The 17,494-nt window shown below is 50.7% G+C and overlaps 7 protein-coding genes; 1 reads left to right on the forward strand and 6 right to left on the reverse strand.

The window, feature by feature from the left end:
- Positions 1-826: 826 nt before the first annotated feature.
- On the reverse strand, positions 827-1,301 carry RCC_08067 (uncharacterized protein; the record flags this gene model as incomplete). XM_023773319.1 has 2 exons in its annotated part: positions 827-936; positions 992-1,301. 2 exons carry the CDS (start codon positions 1,299-1,301, stop codon positions 827-829), a joined length of 420 nt encoding a protein of 139 aa, XP_023629087.1.
- Positions 1,302-2,391: 1,090 nt separating this feature from the next.
- Positions 2,392-3,325, reverse strand: RCC_08068 (uncharacterized protein; the record flags this gene model as incomplete). XM_023773320.1 has 3 exons in its annotated part: positions 2,392-2,501; positions 2,563-2,991; positions 3,070-3,325. The coding sequence occupies 3 exons, from the start codon at positions 3,323-3,325 to the stop codon at positions 2,392-2,394; spliced, it is 795 nt and encodes a 264-aa protein (XP_023629088.1).
- Positions 3,326-3,776: 451 nt separating this feature from the next.
- On the forward strand, positions 3,777-5,009 carry RCC_08069 (uncharacterized protein; the record flags this gene model as incomplete). Its single annotated transcript, XM_023773321.1, has 1 exon — positions 3,777-5,009. One exon carries the CDS (start codon positions 3,777-3,779, stop codon positions 5,007-5,009), a length of 1,233 nt encoding a protein of 410 aa, XP_023629089.1.
- An 895-nt stretch (positions 5,010-5,904) lies between these two features.
- On the reverse strand, positions 5,905-6,856 carry RCC_08070 (uncharacterized protein; the record flags this gene model as incomplete). XM_023773322.1 has 2 exons in its annotated part: positions 5,905-6,521; positions 6,583-6,856. 2 exons carry the CDS (start codon positions 6,854-6,856, stop codon positions 5,905-5,907), a joined length of 891 nt encoding a protein of 296 aa, XP_023629090.1.
- A 1,302-nt stretch (positions 6,857-8,158) lies between these two features.
- Positions 8,159-10,385, reverse strand: RCC_08071 (uncharacterized protein; the record flags this gene model as incomplete). XM_023773323.1 has 2 exons in its annotated part: positions 8,159-9,559; positions 9,636-10,385. The coding sequence occupies 2 exons, from the start codon at positions 10,383-10,385 to the stop codon at positions 8,159-8,161; spliced, it is 2,151 nt and encodes a 716-aa protein (XP_023629091.1).
- Positions 10,386-10,795: 410 nt separating this feature from the next.
- Positions 10,796-13,483, reverse strand: RCC_08072 (related to HRD3-involved in degradation of Hmg2p; the record flags this gene model as incomplete). XM_023773324.1 has 2 exons in its annotated part: positions 10,796-13,383; positions 13,453-13,483. 2 exons carry the CDS (start codon positions 13,481-13,483, stop codon positions 10,796-10,798), a joined length of 2,619 nt encoding a protein of 872 aa, XP_023629092.1.
- Positions 13,484-14,536: 1,053 nt separating this feature from the next.
- Positions 14,537-16,176, reverse strand: RCC_08073 (uncharacterized protein; the record flags this gene model as incomplete). XM_023773325.1 has 5 exons in its annotated part: positions 14,537-14,760; positions 14,815-15,113; positions 15,169-15,282; positions 15,340-15,596; positions 15,853-16,176. The coding sequence occupies 5 exons, from the start codon at positions 16,174-16,176 to the stop codon at positions 14,537-14,539; spliced, it is 1,218 nt and encodes a 405-aa protein (XP_023629093.1).
- Between the last annotated feature and the right edge of the window lie 1,318 nt (positions 16,177-17,494).

The raw sequence follows: 17,494 nt of genomic DNA on the forward strand, positions 1-17,494 counted from the left end.
GAGATCCTTGAGGATGGGCTGGCTAATAGACTGCCGAGTCGTTGATGAAGCAGGGCTATTTGCTCTTGTTTCACACTTGCATATTGGACGATAATTGAGCCTGCGCCAAAGATCGGGATGCCAACATAATCACCATCTCTTCATCTCCTATTCTAACACGCCACTGACAGTCCCGTCGTCCTTGACAGATCTGCACACTGTTGAAGTTGGCCATTGGGCATGTGTGTTCAAGGGCCCTACAGAGCGTAGGTTGATCATGTTCTCAGCACAAAGTCCCTTTGAAGGTGGTTTGCAACTTCGCAGCACATCTGTATCGCTCTTACGGCGTATCCTGGACGGATCCGCTTGTGTCGACTGCGAGATGCATATTTTTAGCTAGCTAACCAGCCCAACATCTGAAGCAGGAGCGGGTTACTGGAGTCCGATGACACGTCCACTTTCCAGAAGCATCGAGAGGCCCGGAGCGTTTGGGGGGACAATGAAATTTGCAGCGTCTAATGTGGTACGTGGGAAGCGCAGATGATCCTGCATAATCAATGGCCCATCCGGAATGGAACAGGAAAAGCTTCTGCCAGAAGTTTCGAGTATCCGAGGAAAGTAGGCATGAATTGGTACTTGGTGGTAGGGTTCAGCAGCCGGGAAAACCCTTGCAGAAGTCCCAATCACAAGCATCAAATCGACCTGAGGAACAGAATCAAACCATTGCTCCACCATATCCAGTTGACGAGGCGGTAAAGGGTCTCCATATCGTACGATACCTGGCCTTAATAACCCGTTACCACAGGCTGGACATATTCGGGGTATTTCAGGTTCTGGAGTGCGAGAGTCATCTAGTGATATGGTGAGGTCGCATGTATCGTTGGAGCATTTTCGTTGTGGACAGCGAGCCATGCAGCTCTGCTAATTGACGAGAATGGCCCGCTCTCTGCGAATCACCTGCACAAGAGATGTTAGTAGCGAGATCTCAGCTACATGAGATGCTCAAACCCACCGTCGACATTCTGTGTAATGGCCAGAAAATTGTCATCCAACCGAGCAAGGCGTGCAAGCGCATAATGAGCGGGATTCGGCGAGGCATGATACACCGTTCGGCGAAGGGCATTGTAGTACTGCCATACTGCTTCGGGATGTTCTTGGGATGCAGCTCGTGTGGCGTACCAGGCAGTATCAAGACCGGATGAGGAAGACGCGTCACGGTATGTTGGGATACCAGAGGGTGCAGACATACCCGCCCCGATTAATGCAACTATATACTTGGATGAAGAAAGATGCTGGGCAAGGCTGGATTTCTCGAGGTCCATTGTATGCATTTATGTCGAAAGTCTACAAGGCGTTGACTCTCTCGCAAGTTCAATTTGGCTCTCTTACACATAGTCTCAGGTGCGCAGACTGCTGCGTTATTCTTCTTTCAGCCGTAACGCACCTGGCGTCTGTGCTCCTAAGACTACCATAGGTCATCTCGGCCTGAGATCTCGCCCGTAATCATGAACATAGGTACTTACAATTTCTTACAACCCGAATGTACCCACTGATGATAATGTGATCCTCCATCCTTACTACGGAATCTCCAGGGTACCTCATGCTCGATATGTCGCTCTTCCACGAGTTTATGCAAATCGCCTGCGTGCACGATGCGCGACATCAGCCGACATTGGCACTCATCCAGAAGTCATGACGATTCAGCAACTTTGCCGTCATCAAACTTGGACGTGTTCATGTGGAAGAAGCATCTCAATCAACAGATGGCCTCGGAAACTGCTAGATCCAGCTATCTATCATACGGATACCGAAGGTTTACGATGACTTCGTCGTCAGGGGTTATGCATTCCTCGTTATGAAGTTTGTCGATGGCCGCCTTCTAGCATCTGTCGAGACCGTAGATATCGTGCCTAAGGTCGCTGAATGTCTGAAGAATGTGCACACCTTTACTAGAGCCTCACCTGGGCTATCTTAACACGGACCAAATTACCGTAAACCTCGTCAAGATCCATCCGGGATTTCGATTCGAGGACCAGCTGTAGGGTCAAAGCCTTCAAAGACATGCGGCGAAGAGGCCAGTTTTAGAGCCATTGGATCCATCTCCACCGGTAGATTCTCCTATCAAGTGGTGAAGAGCGCTGTCGAAGACACAAATATTGCTCAAGCATCTCATATTGAAAGGTGGGTGCAAAAAGGGGCTCAAACAGGGGTGGCTCAGATGGCAAAATACTAGCTGAGCGATTCGTAATGGCAAAGCGATGATGGAGCGTTTGTGAAGCAATATACGAAGGTGCTGGGTTCAAGTTGCCATATGTCTCTTAGCTCTACACGCTCTCTTTTTGCTTTCGTCAACAAAGACATTCAGCTCCGTTACTAAGTGACGCCGGTAACTACCCATCAAGCATGACCATTTCAGTATGCTGTAGCTTTACGCACCGAGCCAGCCGCCATCAAAGCATTGACAATATCGTGGCCGATTTCAGTCTGGACACCTTCTGGGTTTGTGATCCCAGCATCATCGTCTGTGATCTAGGTCAGCTCACTCAAGAGATCCATCGGTATCGACCATGCACACAAACTCACACCAACTTTGATCTGCCTCAGGATGCACTCCAATATTCGCAACCCAGCCTTTACCATAGGAATTAAGCACCGAGGCAACATCTCCATTAGAGACATACTTCCCAAGCACTTTAGCCGGGGAATTGGAAGATCTGATGAACGTGGTACCATCTTGAAAGTACGCCCAGTGTCGCTCAGTCTTTCCCTTTTTCCGACCAGTTTGAAAAGTCCAGTCGATTTGAGTAACGATGTCGGACCCATCGTCGATTGGTGGATTTGGTCGAGTAATTTCTTGCTGAATTCTGTCTCCTTTAGGAATTAAACCAAAGCCAGAATCATGTCCTGCGAGGAATGCTCCTAAGCAGACTCCCAAGTATCGACCACCATTAGCAACCCAGGTACGAACGTCAGATGCGTAAGGTCTCGCTTCTCGCCACGCTGCGTCGAGATCTAGTGACGCTTCCGTTAGTAATGGTATTATAGCACAGCTCTGAGATGCTGCACTGCCAGAGAAGTACCCATACGTACCTGGACCGCCAGGCTGAGCCAAGATATTAACACCCTTGAGACTTTTGGCGTTGATCTTGACCTTTTCCTTCGGACCTGCGAATTCCACTTTGATATTGGGGATTGTGGCTACAAGAAGATCACGGAGTGACTCGGGACATCCATCGCAGGCGGTAGGACCGCGGTAAACTAGTGCACGCACTGGTTCGCAATTGATCATAGTGGGTGTCAAAGCCAGACTCATCATGAGCATCGAGGTGGCCGCTTTGAAGTACATCGTGTTGGTTGAAGGTATGTCTGATGTGATAAGTCAATGTATGGTCAGAATTTGGAAACCATAGTCACCGCACATGGAAGAGCCTGAATATATACTAGACCGACGACAGGTTTGGAGTTTGCTCCGCACTGTAAGAGCACTAGTAGCAGGATAAAGGAAAGAGCCTTGCGCGTCCCACCAGCCTACATGCGTGATTTGATGGGCGTAGTAACACCTCGAACCTCGCCCGCAGCCTCGTTGGTCACCCTAAACCCAAGTGGTCTAAGTCCTAAGAAGATGTCTCATAAAGCCAAATGAACACCTTCGTATGAGTCATCATTATTCATCTTGAGATACAAAGAACGGCGCAATGCGAAAATGAGCTTTGCTCATAGTCACTCACTCCCTCCTGAGATAGGATTTTGGCAGTAAATGTCGCAGTGTGTTCGCAACCCCTTTCCATCTTCCGACAATGTCTGCCTCAGGCATGAATTCAGGGTCTTGCTGCGCCATCCAACTTCGCCCACCATCTTTGACTGAGACATTCGTATACCTTCATCCTAAATACGTGTCGAATCTGCAGATCAAAACTCTGTACTTGTGCTTCATCACAAAAAACTGTAAACACAACCGCTCAAACCTCCAGCACTCATGTCCGACTCCGGTCTGTGGGCCCCAGTACACTCCACCAAGGCTCATCCACAGCACGCGGACATGGATCTTACATTCTGTACACACGAGTGCCTCGCAAATTTTCCTTCAAGGAGATCGTCTTGGGCATGATCTTTGCCCTAACAAGGCCGTGCATGACCACCAGCAATCTGAAAGCGACCCGCTCATTCAACTTCCATCTGATCCACTCGCCCACTTCCTCTCTGAACAACTACAAGCAAGCAAGCCTATTGAAGATAATTTACTCGCTCTTGGAAAAAGCGGTCGAACCAGCGAATTGTACGCCGTACGGATCATGAAGACTGGACACAGTCTCGTTGCAAAAAGCTTCCACCAAAATGATCACSAATGGCTACAAAATGAAGTCGCGGTATACAAGCAGCTTCAAAGTCTTCAGGGCCAGGTTATACCAGTCTACTGTGGTTCTCTACGCCTTTCCCAACCAGTCATATCAACTCAAGGCAAAGAATTCCACCATCTACTACTCCTTTCCTGGTCCGGGAACTCTCTAAACCGTAGAAGACAAACCGAACCCCAAGAACTTGCTCTAAAATTAAAACCACAATTGATGTCCGCTATGAGAGATATCCACAAATCTCAAGTCGTCCACGGCGATCCTGAACGTCGAAATATTCTCTACGATCAGATTTCTGGACGAGTCATGTTGGTGGACTTTGAGAGGAGTAGAATGTACAGTAATCGACCACCTTGCGATTCCACGAAACCCTGTCAGAAGAGTCGGAAGGATGGGAGGGGGAGAAGGAAACTTTGTACTTATTGTCGAGATATTTGGGTTGCTGAAGATGCTCTTTTGGTTGGATCGCCAAATTCGTCGCCGGAATTGGAATATAAGGAGGATACTGCGAATCAAAATCATGATCAGGCTAGGGGGAGAACAGTTTTGAAGAGACCGCGAGATTCTGTCGGTTCTGATGGAGTTGTTGGCGATATATCGGAACGCAACGATGCTAGAGATGATGAAGCTCCGCGAAGGTATTGCATGAGACTTCGTGGCCGTCATTCGAGAGATTGAAAGTCCAATTACTGAAGCAAATCCCTATCAGCGAAGTTAGAATCTCAGAGATACCCAGCTTTAGTTCGCAACGCATGGATCTGGCTTGCTATCTCCCCAGAAATCACTCGACACTTTACCTGCATGGAGAAGTTGGATGTTCCTCTGGAAGATTGACGAGTGCAGAGATCCTGAACCTGAAAAATTCAATTGATCAATTGCTCGCGGAAAATTTGGGACACATTGGTTCACTTTCATGTCCTGCAAAGAAGACCCCCTTATCTTTTCCGAAAGGACCACGGAGACAACGGCTAGCTAGCTGGCTATATCAGTGATATCGCTCTCCACATTCACCAATCCCGCAACTGGAGTAGCTTACAAATGCGTGAAGTAACGCATGATGATGTGCCATAAAAGCATTAGACTGCGGTGATCAAGATACCGCAGCGAGGATTTTTTGAAGATCGCTTTTCCAAGGAAGCAAAGCTGGGGACTTCGATCAAGGACGATGGTACGGGCCAGACTCGGGGAATGGGAGGCACATCTTGAAGTTTGACTCCAAGCACGGGTGTTGCGAGTATAAAGATGGATGATGAGATGGATGAWAAGATGCAGTTGCTGGCGACTGAGGAGTGGGAACTGGTAGAGGCGAGACCATTTGATCGAATTTGGGAGAATCGATTTGGGGCGGAGCAGGCTATGATGTGCTGGAAGAGCAGTGGGGGTGAGAATCTGCTGGGCAAGACGATGTTGAAGAGAGTTCTGAATAGGTTGCGCAGAGAGAGATGCGAGAAAAGCAATGCCATGCAATTTCACAGGGGTATCATATTGATTTCATCCACTACTTCCGGCCTCATACACATCGACACTCTCACGCCTCTCACATCCACCCCCTTTAAAAACTATCACACACTCCCTAAAGAGGTACATTCTTCTGCAAGAAACTAATCTGGTTGGCAATATTCTGCTCATAAGCAAATTTGCCCGGGTAAACATCAAAGTGTCCCGCACCATCAATAATATGCAGCTCAGAATTCATCTTCTTAGCCAAAGCAATAGCAGMATCTGGAGGAGTGACATTATCGACCGATCCAACAGCAAAGTAAGTTGGAAGTTTGCTATTGGCGGCCGTGGAATCCGGGCTGAAGAAGGGGAGTTGTGTGACGAAACGAGCAGCGGCGACGTTGCCTGGAGCTGGAGGGTCGGCTTGGATGAAGCGGTACCCTTCCACGGCACCCGCTTGGGTGAGGAGGCCGAGTTGACCTGTCTCGTTGGCGAGGGGAATGTAGTAGGGTGATTGCCCGAGACCTGCGCCTGAGGAATCTTGAACGTCGGCGGCGATTTTTGAGGGAATGTCCGCGGGTGGGAGTGCGGAGATTGTGGCTGGGCCGTTGACGTGAGGGGCCTGAACGATGACGGCGACGAGTTCGGGATAGTCTTTGGCTCCGAGTTCAAGGGCGTGGCCTCCGGAGAGAGAAGTTCCCCAGACTATGAGACGGTTCTTGTCGACGCCGGGGAAATTTCTTGACGGCGCTGAATGCGGTGGCGTAGTCTTCTTGTTGGCTCTTTACGTCGATGATGTTGCGAGGGGAACCTGCGCTCTCGCCCCAGTAGCGGTAATCAAAGGTCATGGCGTGGTAGCCTGCTTTGGCGAATCTCTCGGCGTAGGGTTGCAGACGAGAGGACTGGAGACCTCCGAGACCATGGGCGATGATCACAGCTGGTGCGGGTCCGTTCTGATGAGCGGGTGCGTAGTGATATCCCACAAGTTCAGTGCCATTGGCGGCGGAGGATGTGAAGGTCACTCGCCTGCGCGCATCTACACAGGCAGCGAGGATGGTCGTTGTGAGTAAGTGAAGGACTTTCATCTTGGCAAACTCTCCTTGAGGTGTATGTACTGGTTGTTGGAGAGAGTGATTGCAGTAGAGTGATTGCGAAGGCTCTTGAATATTATCCAATTGAAAGGGGAAGCTGCCTTCGGTATATGTATCTCAAGTACCGAGAGGGAGCCTTCGATAGTATAGACTTCCAACTTTGACGGTCTTGTAGATCTTGAATATCAAGACGTTGCCGAGGCTTCCGATTGCCCAATGCTAGAGATGTTCGGACGTAGTCAAAACCTACCATGACGATCTCGCTCTTCGTCACGTATGTCAGAAAGTTGCGAGTTGCGCCATTGGAGGGAGGCCTCGGAGCGTCGGCTAGTCCATAGAATCTGTAAGGAGTTAACAATTTTATCAAGTACCCAGATTTCGAGAAGGGGAAAAGAGATGTGAATGAGAAAAATTTACATGAGGACAACATCCGTCGACCGTCCATCAAATGGGTTGGTGTCGATCCGGTACAGACTGAGCGTACCGTCTAAACTCAAAGCTAATGCGGAGGGTAACTTTGCATTTCTCAACTGAGTTTCATATGACGAAGTCTAGACTTGCCGTAACCTTGCGCTGATGAGTCTCGTTTTCGAGAGGGAAAACCGGTCCGCATTCATTCGTTGTCGAATTGTTCGACGCTCTTACCTTGCTTGCTCTTGTTGACAAACCACCTACTTCTGGCGTTGATAAGATATCACAAAACATTCTCACAAACCACCGCACCGCAAGAATTACCTTCGACATCGAAGAACCATCCTGTTGTACTGTGTCTTGGACCTCTCTCAATATAAAACCCTTCCACCAAGACAGGAACTCTGCGTTCCGAACCAAAAAGGCCAGGCAACATACCCAATACACCAACCCAGTACATCAACACTGGCCATCGCTAGACACATGTATACATGTAGCTGCAGGTATTTTCTCCTCGGGAGATTTAGTGTAAACCCTACCCCATACTGGACGGCTCAATGACGTGAGGCCGTGACGATCCTTTTTCGTGCCGTGTGTTTTTTGAGACGTCAGAGCTGGGGGAATCGCTGATGATGKCAGCCGCAAGATGGGTGTCTGTTGGTCAACGATAATTTTGTTTGCGCAGGATTCTGTCTCAACGGATGGTTCCTCGCTTAACTCGTTCTACAGCCATCTGTTGCAGGTTCTATCAGTCGGAAGAGCGTCTTGATCTAGTCAAAGATTTTCAAGTTGAACGATCGCTGTCGGCAGTAGTTGAGGGTGAATAACTGATAGAAAGGCGGGGAGCCCGGTGAACGAGAGCAAGTCCTTGTACTATCCCTAGACCTACTCAACGAGAAACGTCTCAGCACTCCAGCAATACCTCCTATGCAACCTCTTAGCAAAAATCAACAACTTAAACCCCTCAATCTCCGAAGCATGCGGACGATGCAGCGTAAGAGAACGAGAAGCATCCATCGACTCCGGAGGGTGAAACGTGAAAACGGAGCCATACTTGGGCGTGACGCTAAATCCCAAATCCGCCATTGCTCCAGCGAAATCTGCCCAGGAGACCGAGCCACGGGCCTGGTCTTTGGTGAAGAGGGTGGCGAAGACTGCGGCTGTGGATGCTTTGACTTTGAGCTGCGGAGCGGGCTCTGCGGCGATTTGTGAGGGCGTAATGGCTGTGATGTCGTAGGCGCTTTTCTCATCCACTGGTCGTGTCTTCGCTTTCTCTCGTCGTTGCTCTGCGCGGAAACTGGCTGGTTTCGGCTCCTCTGCTTTTAATGGGACGTATTGCTGCTGTTGGTGCTGTTTGTCTTTCTCAAGACGGAGCTTCACGTCGGCACACTTCTTCTCCACGTCGCCTATACATTCGCGCAGCACATCCTCGTACAAGGACCCCAGACTTGCTCCAGCACGCTCAAGTATAAACTCATCAAGCGCTTGTAGGGCATTGCCAGCTGTACCTGGTTCCAAGAGGTTGTCCGAAGGCACCAAGTGGTCACCAAAATCAGCTTCTGCCTTGTACTGAGTCAACTCGGTATCCAGATCCGCCGTCCTTCCCGTAAACAACAGACCAAGCTTCTTCGACCCAGCTACCATTGTCATGGAAGTAGACAAGGTATGCATGAAGCTCACGATGATTGCCAGATCTCCGAGCGCTAGGATTTGATCCGCAGTAAGCCTCTGTAGATCATCCGAGTGCCTTGTGTTATGCTGATCGAGCTTTTGAATCCATTGTGCCGCATCCTTGTGGTTTGTGTCCGGGTGACAAAGACGGAGGATGTAGTGCAGTTGAGGATTGGATACGGTATGATCCGAGGGCTGGCCTTTAATGGCAAGCTTACATGTGTTACCCGTCGTTACACGCCTGAAGCTCTTGGAAGCCACGCCAAAGGGGCAGGACATTTGACGTCTGAACATAGATTGGGCGCGGCGGTACTCCATATGGCATGCATTTGAAAGCTCCTGGGCGAGTAATGGCCGTCTGATCTTGTCGTTCATACCTTCTCCTTCCAGCATACCAAGCAGACGGACGATGTATTCCCATGTGACGATGGACTTGACTGCATTACACATGACCTCGAAGAATGCGATGCTAATGTACTTGTCGGTGAACATTGGCAGGATACGGCCTCGATCGTCAGGGACGAGCTCCGGTCGGCTACTGTTTGTCATGTTGACAGCATGGTTTAGAACGACTGGTTCGCTGCGGAGGAGCTCTAGATAATCCTCTGCTACCACCTGAAAGCGAAGGGTGAATCGGTTAGCAATGTCTGAGAACATCTCCCTGCGCAGTATCTGCCTTTCGTTGGCTTACCTTCTGCTCTGWTGCCTCGGCGATGACTTCTGCTATGGAGACCTTCAGTGGCTTCGGCGCAATAGACAAATTGGCCATTGCGTTGACTGTCTGCTTGGTCGGCTTCCTGACTGAAGATCTGTCTGTAGTTCTACTATCGGAATCCATCTCCAGAATGTCTTCAATGAGAGTATTATAGAAGATGAATGTCGTTTCCTGCCTGCTGATAAGGAGACGTGCCTCGTTAGCCGGGACAACGAGGCCCGTCCGAGCCGCCATACTTTCGAAAGCACGCAGTCCTTCAGCTCCATTCGCTTTCGCCCACCTGCCGTAATGCTTGCCAAGATCGATGAAGAATGCAGCATACTGATCCTCGAGGCCGTCATTGATCTTCCGAGCGCCAGCCTGGATGATCTCACGATCGCCTGGTCCTCCATTGACGCCTTCAAAGTGTTGCCGATGCAAGTCGGCTTCCACACGGAACTTCAAGCGGTCCAGGAAAAACTCCGGGGTTGATGTAATATCTTCGAGATTCCAATCTGGGAGGAAGTCTTTCAGTCCGGACAGACCCGGATCGCGGGAGTTTTTGAGAACTTTGCCATCGCCCACCGTCTCACGCATGGCCTCCTCGCGTTGCTTCGGGGTGAAGTTTCGCCAGATCCGCTCCACTTTTGGTCCAACGTTACGGTACTTTTGGCGAAGGTTCTGTTGTAGCTCGGGAATGTTCATTTCGCCCTCTGGTTCGTACATGTCGCTGATTTGAGTCGTCATGGTCAATGGAAGTGAGTGTGTGAAAGTGAAAGAATCGATGTGAAGAATTTGAGGTCAAGGTTTCAATGTAATGTTTGATGTTTGATGAACGGCTGATGGTTGTTTGGCGTTGGAGGTCGAGACATTCAACATATGAACTAGCGGCCAATAACCGGGAGTTTGCTTGCCAAACAACAGCAGCGTAAGTTCCCGAGCGTAAGGTAAGGTAAGGGACATTCTACGAATCCTGGCTCTTCCATAAGATATCAGCAAGTGCACCATCAATATTTCATTACATCAATGCAGCCGTAGTTATACGACTCTCTCTCTCCACTCGCTTTGAAAGTCCTACCACCAAGATCCAGATCGCTGCAGACATCGTGTACTCCGTCATTCGAATATAAACGAGGGAATCAATACGAACCTCTATTTCAATGCCCAATGCCCCCAGCAACCCAATCATTCCAAGCCGGATCTCCCGGCTGCGGAAACAATCCACCATCCCCTCCCTCACCATTCCCCTGCTGCTGCTGCGGCTGCTCTCCAACCCCCTCATTCCCATTCCCCCTCTGGGCAGCCTCCTCCGCAGCCCTCCTACGAACCATTTCCCGATACCAGATCAAACCCCCAAGCGCACACAACAAACTCCCCAAAACCACCATCTCCAACACCTCCCCCTCGAAGTCGCCCTCGACATAATCATAATCCCCTCCTGGCATGCCCCCCTCTCCGCCAGCACCCTCCCAATCATCCCCGCCTTCCTCATACCACCTCTCGGCATCCGCATCCAGGAAATCACCCACCCACTCCCAAAAACCCCTCCGTCCCTTCTTCGTCCCCTCGTCGGAATCCAACTCGGGTCCCACGCCATTCCACCAACTCCTCCACCTCAACCACCACAAACTAATCTTGACAGTAAGATAGGCCTCTTTGGGATTCGTCTCCAACGCCTGATCATAATACCTCTTGGCGAGATGAAAATCCCTCTCCATTCCCACTCCATTCTCAAACATCCAGCCCAAATTCCACATGGCTTGAGCACTCAATAGACCCTCGGCCGCGGCTTGATAGCACATAGCAGCCTGTTCCTCCCCCGTCTTACCGCCTGAAGAAAGGTAGTAATCCCCCATCTTGACCAGACTGTCCATGTTGCTTTGCTTGGCCGAGCGAGTCCAATGGATGAGTTCCAGTTTGGAGTCACCGAGGAGCCTCTTCGATCCCTGCTTCCTCCCCAACAGATGCATGAAGCTCCACTTGGGGATGGTTTGGTCGAGTAACCATGCGACATTGGCTTGCGCGTTCTCACTCCCTTGTTCAGCAGCCATGAGATACCCCACGACGGCCTTTTGTACATCTCCATCCTCATACGCGTTGGTCGCCTCCGCAAGGGAAGACCACACCACCTCGGCCTTTTCCGCGACGATCTTGTAATAAGCAGCGGCGACACCACAGTTCCTCTCCCTTCCAATGCCCTTTTCGAACATCTCGGCCAGGTAATAGAGAGCTTCGATGTGTGAATTTCTAATTGCAAGTTCAAAGTACTTGCTCGCGGTGAGTGTATCGCCCTGATCGAGAAAAAGGATTCCCAGCTGGGTTTGTGCGACGGCGAGATCTTGATCGGCGGCGGCTGCGAAGTAGTCTGCAGCTTTCAATACATCCTTCTTCACCCCGAAGCCGTTGAGATGCATCAATCCCAGACTGTACTGCGAGAGAGCATCCCCACTGGCGATCCCCCGAGTGAACCATTTCTGTGCTATGGGGAAGGATTGTGCCATGCCTTCGCCTCGGAGGAACATTCTGCCCAGGTAGCCGGCGGCTTTGGAAGCGAACTTCTCCGTTYCTGCGGAGACATCTTTGCGGACTTTGTTGGATGAATTCGGCCAGTACTCCCGTGCGACTTCGAGGAAGTATGTTTTGGCGAGTTTGTAATCCTTCTTCAATCCTCTGGAGCCGTCGTAGTGGAGACGTGCGAGACCAAAGGTAGATTTGAGGTCGCCTTTGTTGGACTGCAGATGGAGGTATTCCAACACATCCTCAACATCTGCATACGCATCGCTGGTGGGTCCGCCCACCCTCGCGTTGGGTCCAGCGGAAGCAACACTGGCACCTTCGCCAAAGACGCCTCCATGTTCATCCGCGATGCGATAAGCCTCCCGCTGGAGCGAGTGGCCTCCCGGTGGTCCGGAGCGGTAGTAAGCAATAGCCTTGTCGGCGACGGATTTGTACCATCCCACACCCTCATCGCAGTTACGCGGAGAGGCGATGCCCGAGATCTTCCGATAGGCGAGCGTCATCTGGGAGCGCGTGTTGCCCTGTTCGGCGGCAAAAGTGTGGTAGAGMATGCTCTTGGCCTGATCGGCTGGAATGGAAGGAGCGATTCCCGTGGCGTAGATGAAGCCGAGCATGTATTGCGCCGTGCTGTTGCCCGTAAGATGCGCCAGCTGTTGGTATCGTCGAAAGGCTTCGTCATAGTTGATCGGATGGGAATGATTGCCGTGGAAGTTGAGTTCGGCCAGCAGGAACATGGCATCAGCGTCTCCTTCCTGACATCCTTCCTCCAGCACTTGCACCGCTTGGGCCAGCATGGGGGAGGATTTGGCCAGATCTGTGGATGCCATCGAGGAGGAGGAGGGGGTATCGTGCACCGGAGAGCTCATAAACAGCAGGACAAACGCCTCCTTGGCGTAGTAGACCAGTGATCCCACAATTCCCTGCGGTTTGCGCACTAACCGGGCCAGTTTCGAGACAACGGGCGGCGGGATGGCTCGCAGCATTTCCTGTCCTCTTCTTCCCTTGCCATGTATATCCTGAAAGGAAACAGCCTCTTGTCCCTTCATTCCTCCTCCGTGGTCACCATTCTCCTCCTCCTCATCGACCAGCACATCCTCCTCGACGCCATTGACCATGACCCGCTCATGTCGCACTTTCCTGCCGTCCGCCGACACCACCCGGACATCCGCCTGATCATCCAGAATCTCCGCTTCTTGAGCAAAGGTGACGGCGAGGAGGAAGCAGAGTACTGGCAAGGGAAGGGGATTAGCATTTCATCTCCGTGTACTCAGAATGACGGGGGATTGCAACTACTTACACAGCAGGAAAGGGAGGATTGGTCGCTTCATGATTGCGATATGAATGGTGCGTCGCAATCAGGCGAACAATTCAGCATCATCCAATGCGAAAGATGTTGGATGGAGAAATCGCAAATGTCTGTCGATGTTGATCCAACAAACAGGCCAGCTTGGCCTTGAAGCAGCGGCGATGATGATGCCACGTGAAAGATCGGGATGTCGGAGGGAAGCGGAGCTCGGCCCGTGAAGCCGAGAAGGAACCTCAGGTCCACTTCCATGGATGCATATTACGAGAACCCCACCATCACTTCCACCTTCCAACCTGGAATCGTCTCACTTCATCATCATGCCCCATCCTATATCCTTCGATCTGGATGCTGGCATGGCACTACAAAGATTCATCACAGTGGATCTGGTACGGATGTCAGCAGAGCGGCGTCCACGACTTTTCTGATCCAAGCAGCAAACTTGGGATCAAAGTATCTTCAGACCAGGTACTCGAGACAACCCATCCATATACAGATGATGGGTCGTTATTGGTAACAAGCCTTGCCAAGCTCATCCGCCTGGTTCCGTCTTTTTACTTTCGTTCTTTCTCGTCAAAGATTGTGACTATAAAGTCGACGTTCCCCCACCCATGAATGATACATCACCCGCACTTCCTCACTCAAATTCCCAAGATGGAAAAAATTTACGCCCATGCACCCCCTCGCTCATCCCGCAAGATGGGAAAATCCTACGCCCAGGTCGTCATCGACGGCCCTCCGCGTAGACCCGGGGCCATCCTCGAACTCCTGTTGGCCAGATTACAGGTAGCACTGTTGGAAGCAGCTGTACATTCGTCGAAACCGTAGGGAGCCAAATGGAGGGCTTGTTGAGCGGTATGAAGATGACTGACGGGAGGCGTCTTGTCTCATTGAATGACTCTCATTCCGACCTCATCCGAACCCTTCTACAGCAYGGATTGGACAGGGATTACACTATCAAGAACCATCAGCGCAAGTTCGCCACGTCCTTGGCTGTCAATCCTCAGCGCAGCACATCACGCAACTCTCCACGCGCTCTCTCTTCACCCACCACGACGACAAGAAAGGCCTTTCCCGTCTAAGTCAAAGCAATCGGACACCCCAAATTATCAAAATCAACACCAAGCTTAGTTGCAGCAAAAGCCAAAGCCTCCACGGTAGGAGTAACAACGCCATTCAAACTCGACGGGACCGATCCAAAAGCAAGCTGGTAAATCAAACACGTAGTCTGCTGCACAGTAATGGCAGAAGAGATGTTCCCATCCTGGATAGCACCAAAGCTAGGAATGGCATTGAATGACCCTGCACAATCATTGAGCGTCAGCCATGATCGATACAAATTTCAAGTCAACTTACCGGTTCCGGTATTGCCTCCAAACACCACGGGATGAAGCAGATACATCTTCAAAATCTCCTGCGAGGCGAGTGCTGTAGTGTAAGGAACCACGCGGTTCGTCCAATTGTCAGGGAATTTCTCCTCCACGAAAAACGCAGTCATGGTCTCCAAATCGGGTCGGTAGCCTCGCGTACCGGATGGGAAGAGCTCGTAGAGGAATGAGGCGGCGCCATAGAGGAGGATACTCAGAGGGCCGAAGTAGAAGTTGGGGTTGTCTCGTTTGGATTGGTCGTAGCGTTGCTTGCGGTATAGAGCCAGGCTAGATTGAACATTAGCTAGATGAATGCTAGACGTCGATTTTACTGTCTACTCACCCTTCGAGATCGAAGTTGCCGCCAGTCGTTTCGGTCATCATCTCGAACAACGTGCTGTTGAATCGGAAGTTGTCGCCGTTATGCGTGAAGAAGTCATTTCTAGTAAGTGAGGCACTTTGGACAATATCAGCATTGGGATGTAATGTCGAGAGAGGAACCATCTCAACATACTCTTGCTCAAACTTATTATGGCCATTCAGACCCGGCTGACTACCCGTCAAAATCGGGCTGATGGACGTTCGAGTAGTCGCATCACATCCAATGGAGATCTTTTGAGTAATGAGGTCGCCGTCGGCTTGCAGGGCTATCAATGCCAGGACATTGGCCAAATCGTAGCCGACATTGTATACGTTCTGGCACGCGTCGACAAGCTCGGCGTAGGTGGAAACACCATCTCGGGCGAGGAAGCCGTGGTTCGCTGCAACATTCTGCCACAAGTTAGACGTTTCTCATGTTATGGTATTCTGTTGTGGAATCTCGAATCTGTCAATGTGAGGGTATCCCTCCAACAGATCGAAGGTGTTGAAGCCCCTTTGCACTGATCTTGAGACTGCTCTGCCAACAGAGCCTCTGTGCTTCAAGATAGCGGAGTAGTAGACTTGTTCACCAGACTCCTGAGAGACCTTCCTGAAAGGCTCACCTCGCCGCAGAAACCTCACATTGACAGTCTTGGGGAAGACTTACCAATCCAGGACAAGGTCCACGAATATCCCGAGACGTGGGAGCAATATAGCGATGCGCATCATCTCCAACAGCCGGAACACGAAACCCTCCTCTTCCGTCACCCTTCTTGCCATCTCGAGCGTTATTGTATGGAAACTTGGGGTTGTATGCCACGGCAGGTTCATGATTGGCGTTGAACGGACATTGTGCCACACTTGCAGCTCCTTCGGGGTCTTGTTGGCGTCTTTGCAGCATGGATGAGTCCACGCCGTGGATTTCAGACACCCATGGGAAAGCAATGGCTGCCTCTGCGAAGAGCAGAGTCGAGATGATGGTCTTCATCATCTGTACTGGGATGAAAAGGATGTTCTGGACAGATTTGGAATTCAATTTCCCTCGTCGAAGACAAGCATCATGGTGCAGAACGAGATGCATACTTATCTATGCGTGTATATCTTGGCAACTTCAATCACAGTCAACTAGCTCGTTTGTCTCCTCGACGCCGCCTCCCGGTATAGGCTCACGGGCATATCGCCTCCGGAGTAGCGTGCCCCTAGACAGGGCTTTTTATACGCTATTAACAGCGTTCTCCAGCATAAAGGACCATGTGGAGCCCATGCCAAGGAGGCTGGAGCAACTCTGCACTCTGTGACTATGCATTGGCTGTAGGCTGCACTGACCGGAGGCTCCCACCTCGTCCCGTGGCTTCTTTAGGGGGTTGGCTTGATTACCCGGTGTAATTCCGGACAAGGCAGTGACAGCAGTAGGAAGATCATCTCACCTGGGCTAACTAGTTATATGGCGTCGGTATAGCGCCTTGGGCGTGGTAAGCGAAAATCGCCAAACATAGGGTGGAAGAGTGTGTTTAGTCGCAAAGCTCTGTTTATATTCCAAGATCAGAGAGCGACCAGGACAAGTGTTCTTGTCTGCGAAACGATATGATGGCCCGTCGGAAGTGAAGCAAATGTATAGCAGCCATCGATCGGGTGAAGGCGACCAATGTGCCTCCATTCTTCACCGTCGGCGACACCAGATCATCTTGATGGTGAGTGAACGAGAGGCGAGTACAGAAGGAACTTGATATGCACATGCTGTCATTCATCGCATATTCGATGCTTAGAATGATGAGCGTGTCTTGAAGTGATGATGTCTCATGTTGTGCGAGCAACGAGGACAGACTTGCGCAAGTGACAGCAGAGCTCCGATCAGGACAGGCGCTCCGCGACCGCATCACGCCACCGTCTAACAGAACGCACCTGGGGTACTGCTGATAGGCGAAATCCAGATGTTATGAAGAGAGGATGAATTAATTGAGGATGTTGAAGGACGTGAAAGTAAAGCTCGAGTTGCGGAGCGAGGAAAGTACATGGTACTTTATGGTTATATTCGTGATTGGCTCCAATAAGCGGAACGCTAGCTAAAGTACAGAATATTMACTCCCTAAAGCACTGACCTTGCTTGCCTGAAGGGAACAGAGCGGAACCACCGGGAAAATGGCGTTGAAAATGTGGAATTTCGCGGACAAGTTATTTACCTGGAATATATCGTCATGACAGGGCCTTTGACTACATGTACTTTACGCTGGAGAAGGGGGGCACTCTTGATCTCTGCGTTACAAAATCACGGCGCTCCCGCCTACCTATGAACCAAACACCACACCCTC

This window comes from Ramularia collo-cygni (genome assembly GCF_900074925.1).
Source record: "Ramularia collo-cygni strain URUG2 genome assembly, contig: RCC_scaffold13, whole genome shotgun sequence".
NCBI lineage: Eukaryota > Fungi > Ascomycota > Dothideomycetes > Mycosphaerellales > Mycosphaerellaceae > Ramularia > Ramularia collo-cygni.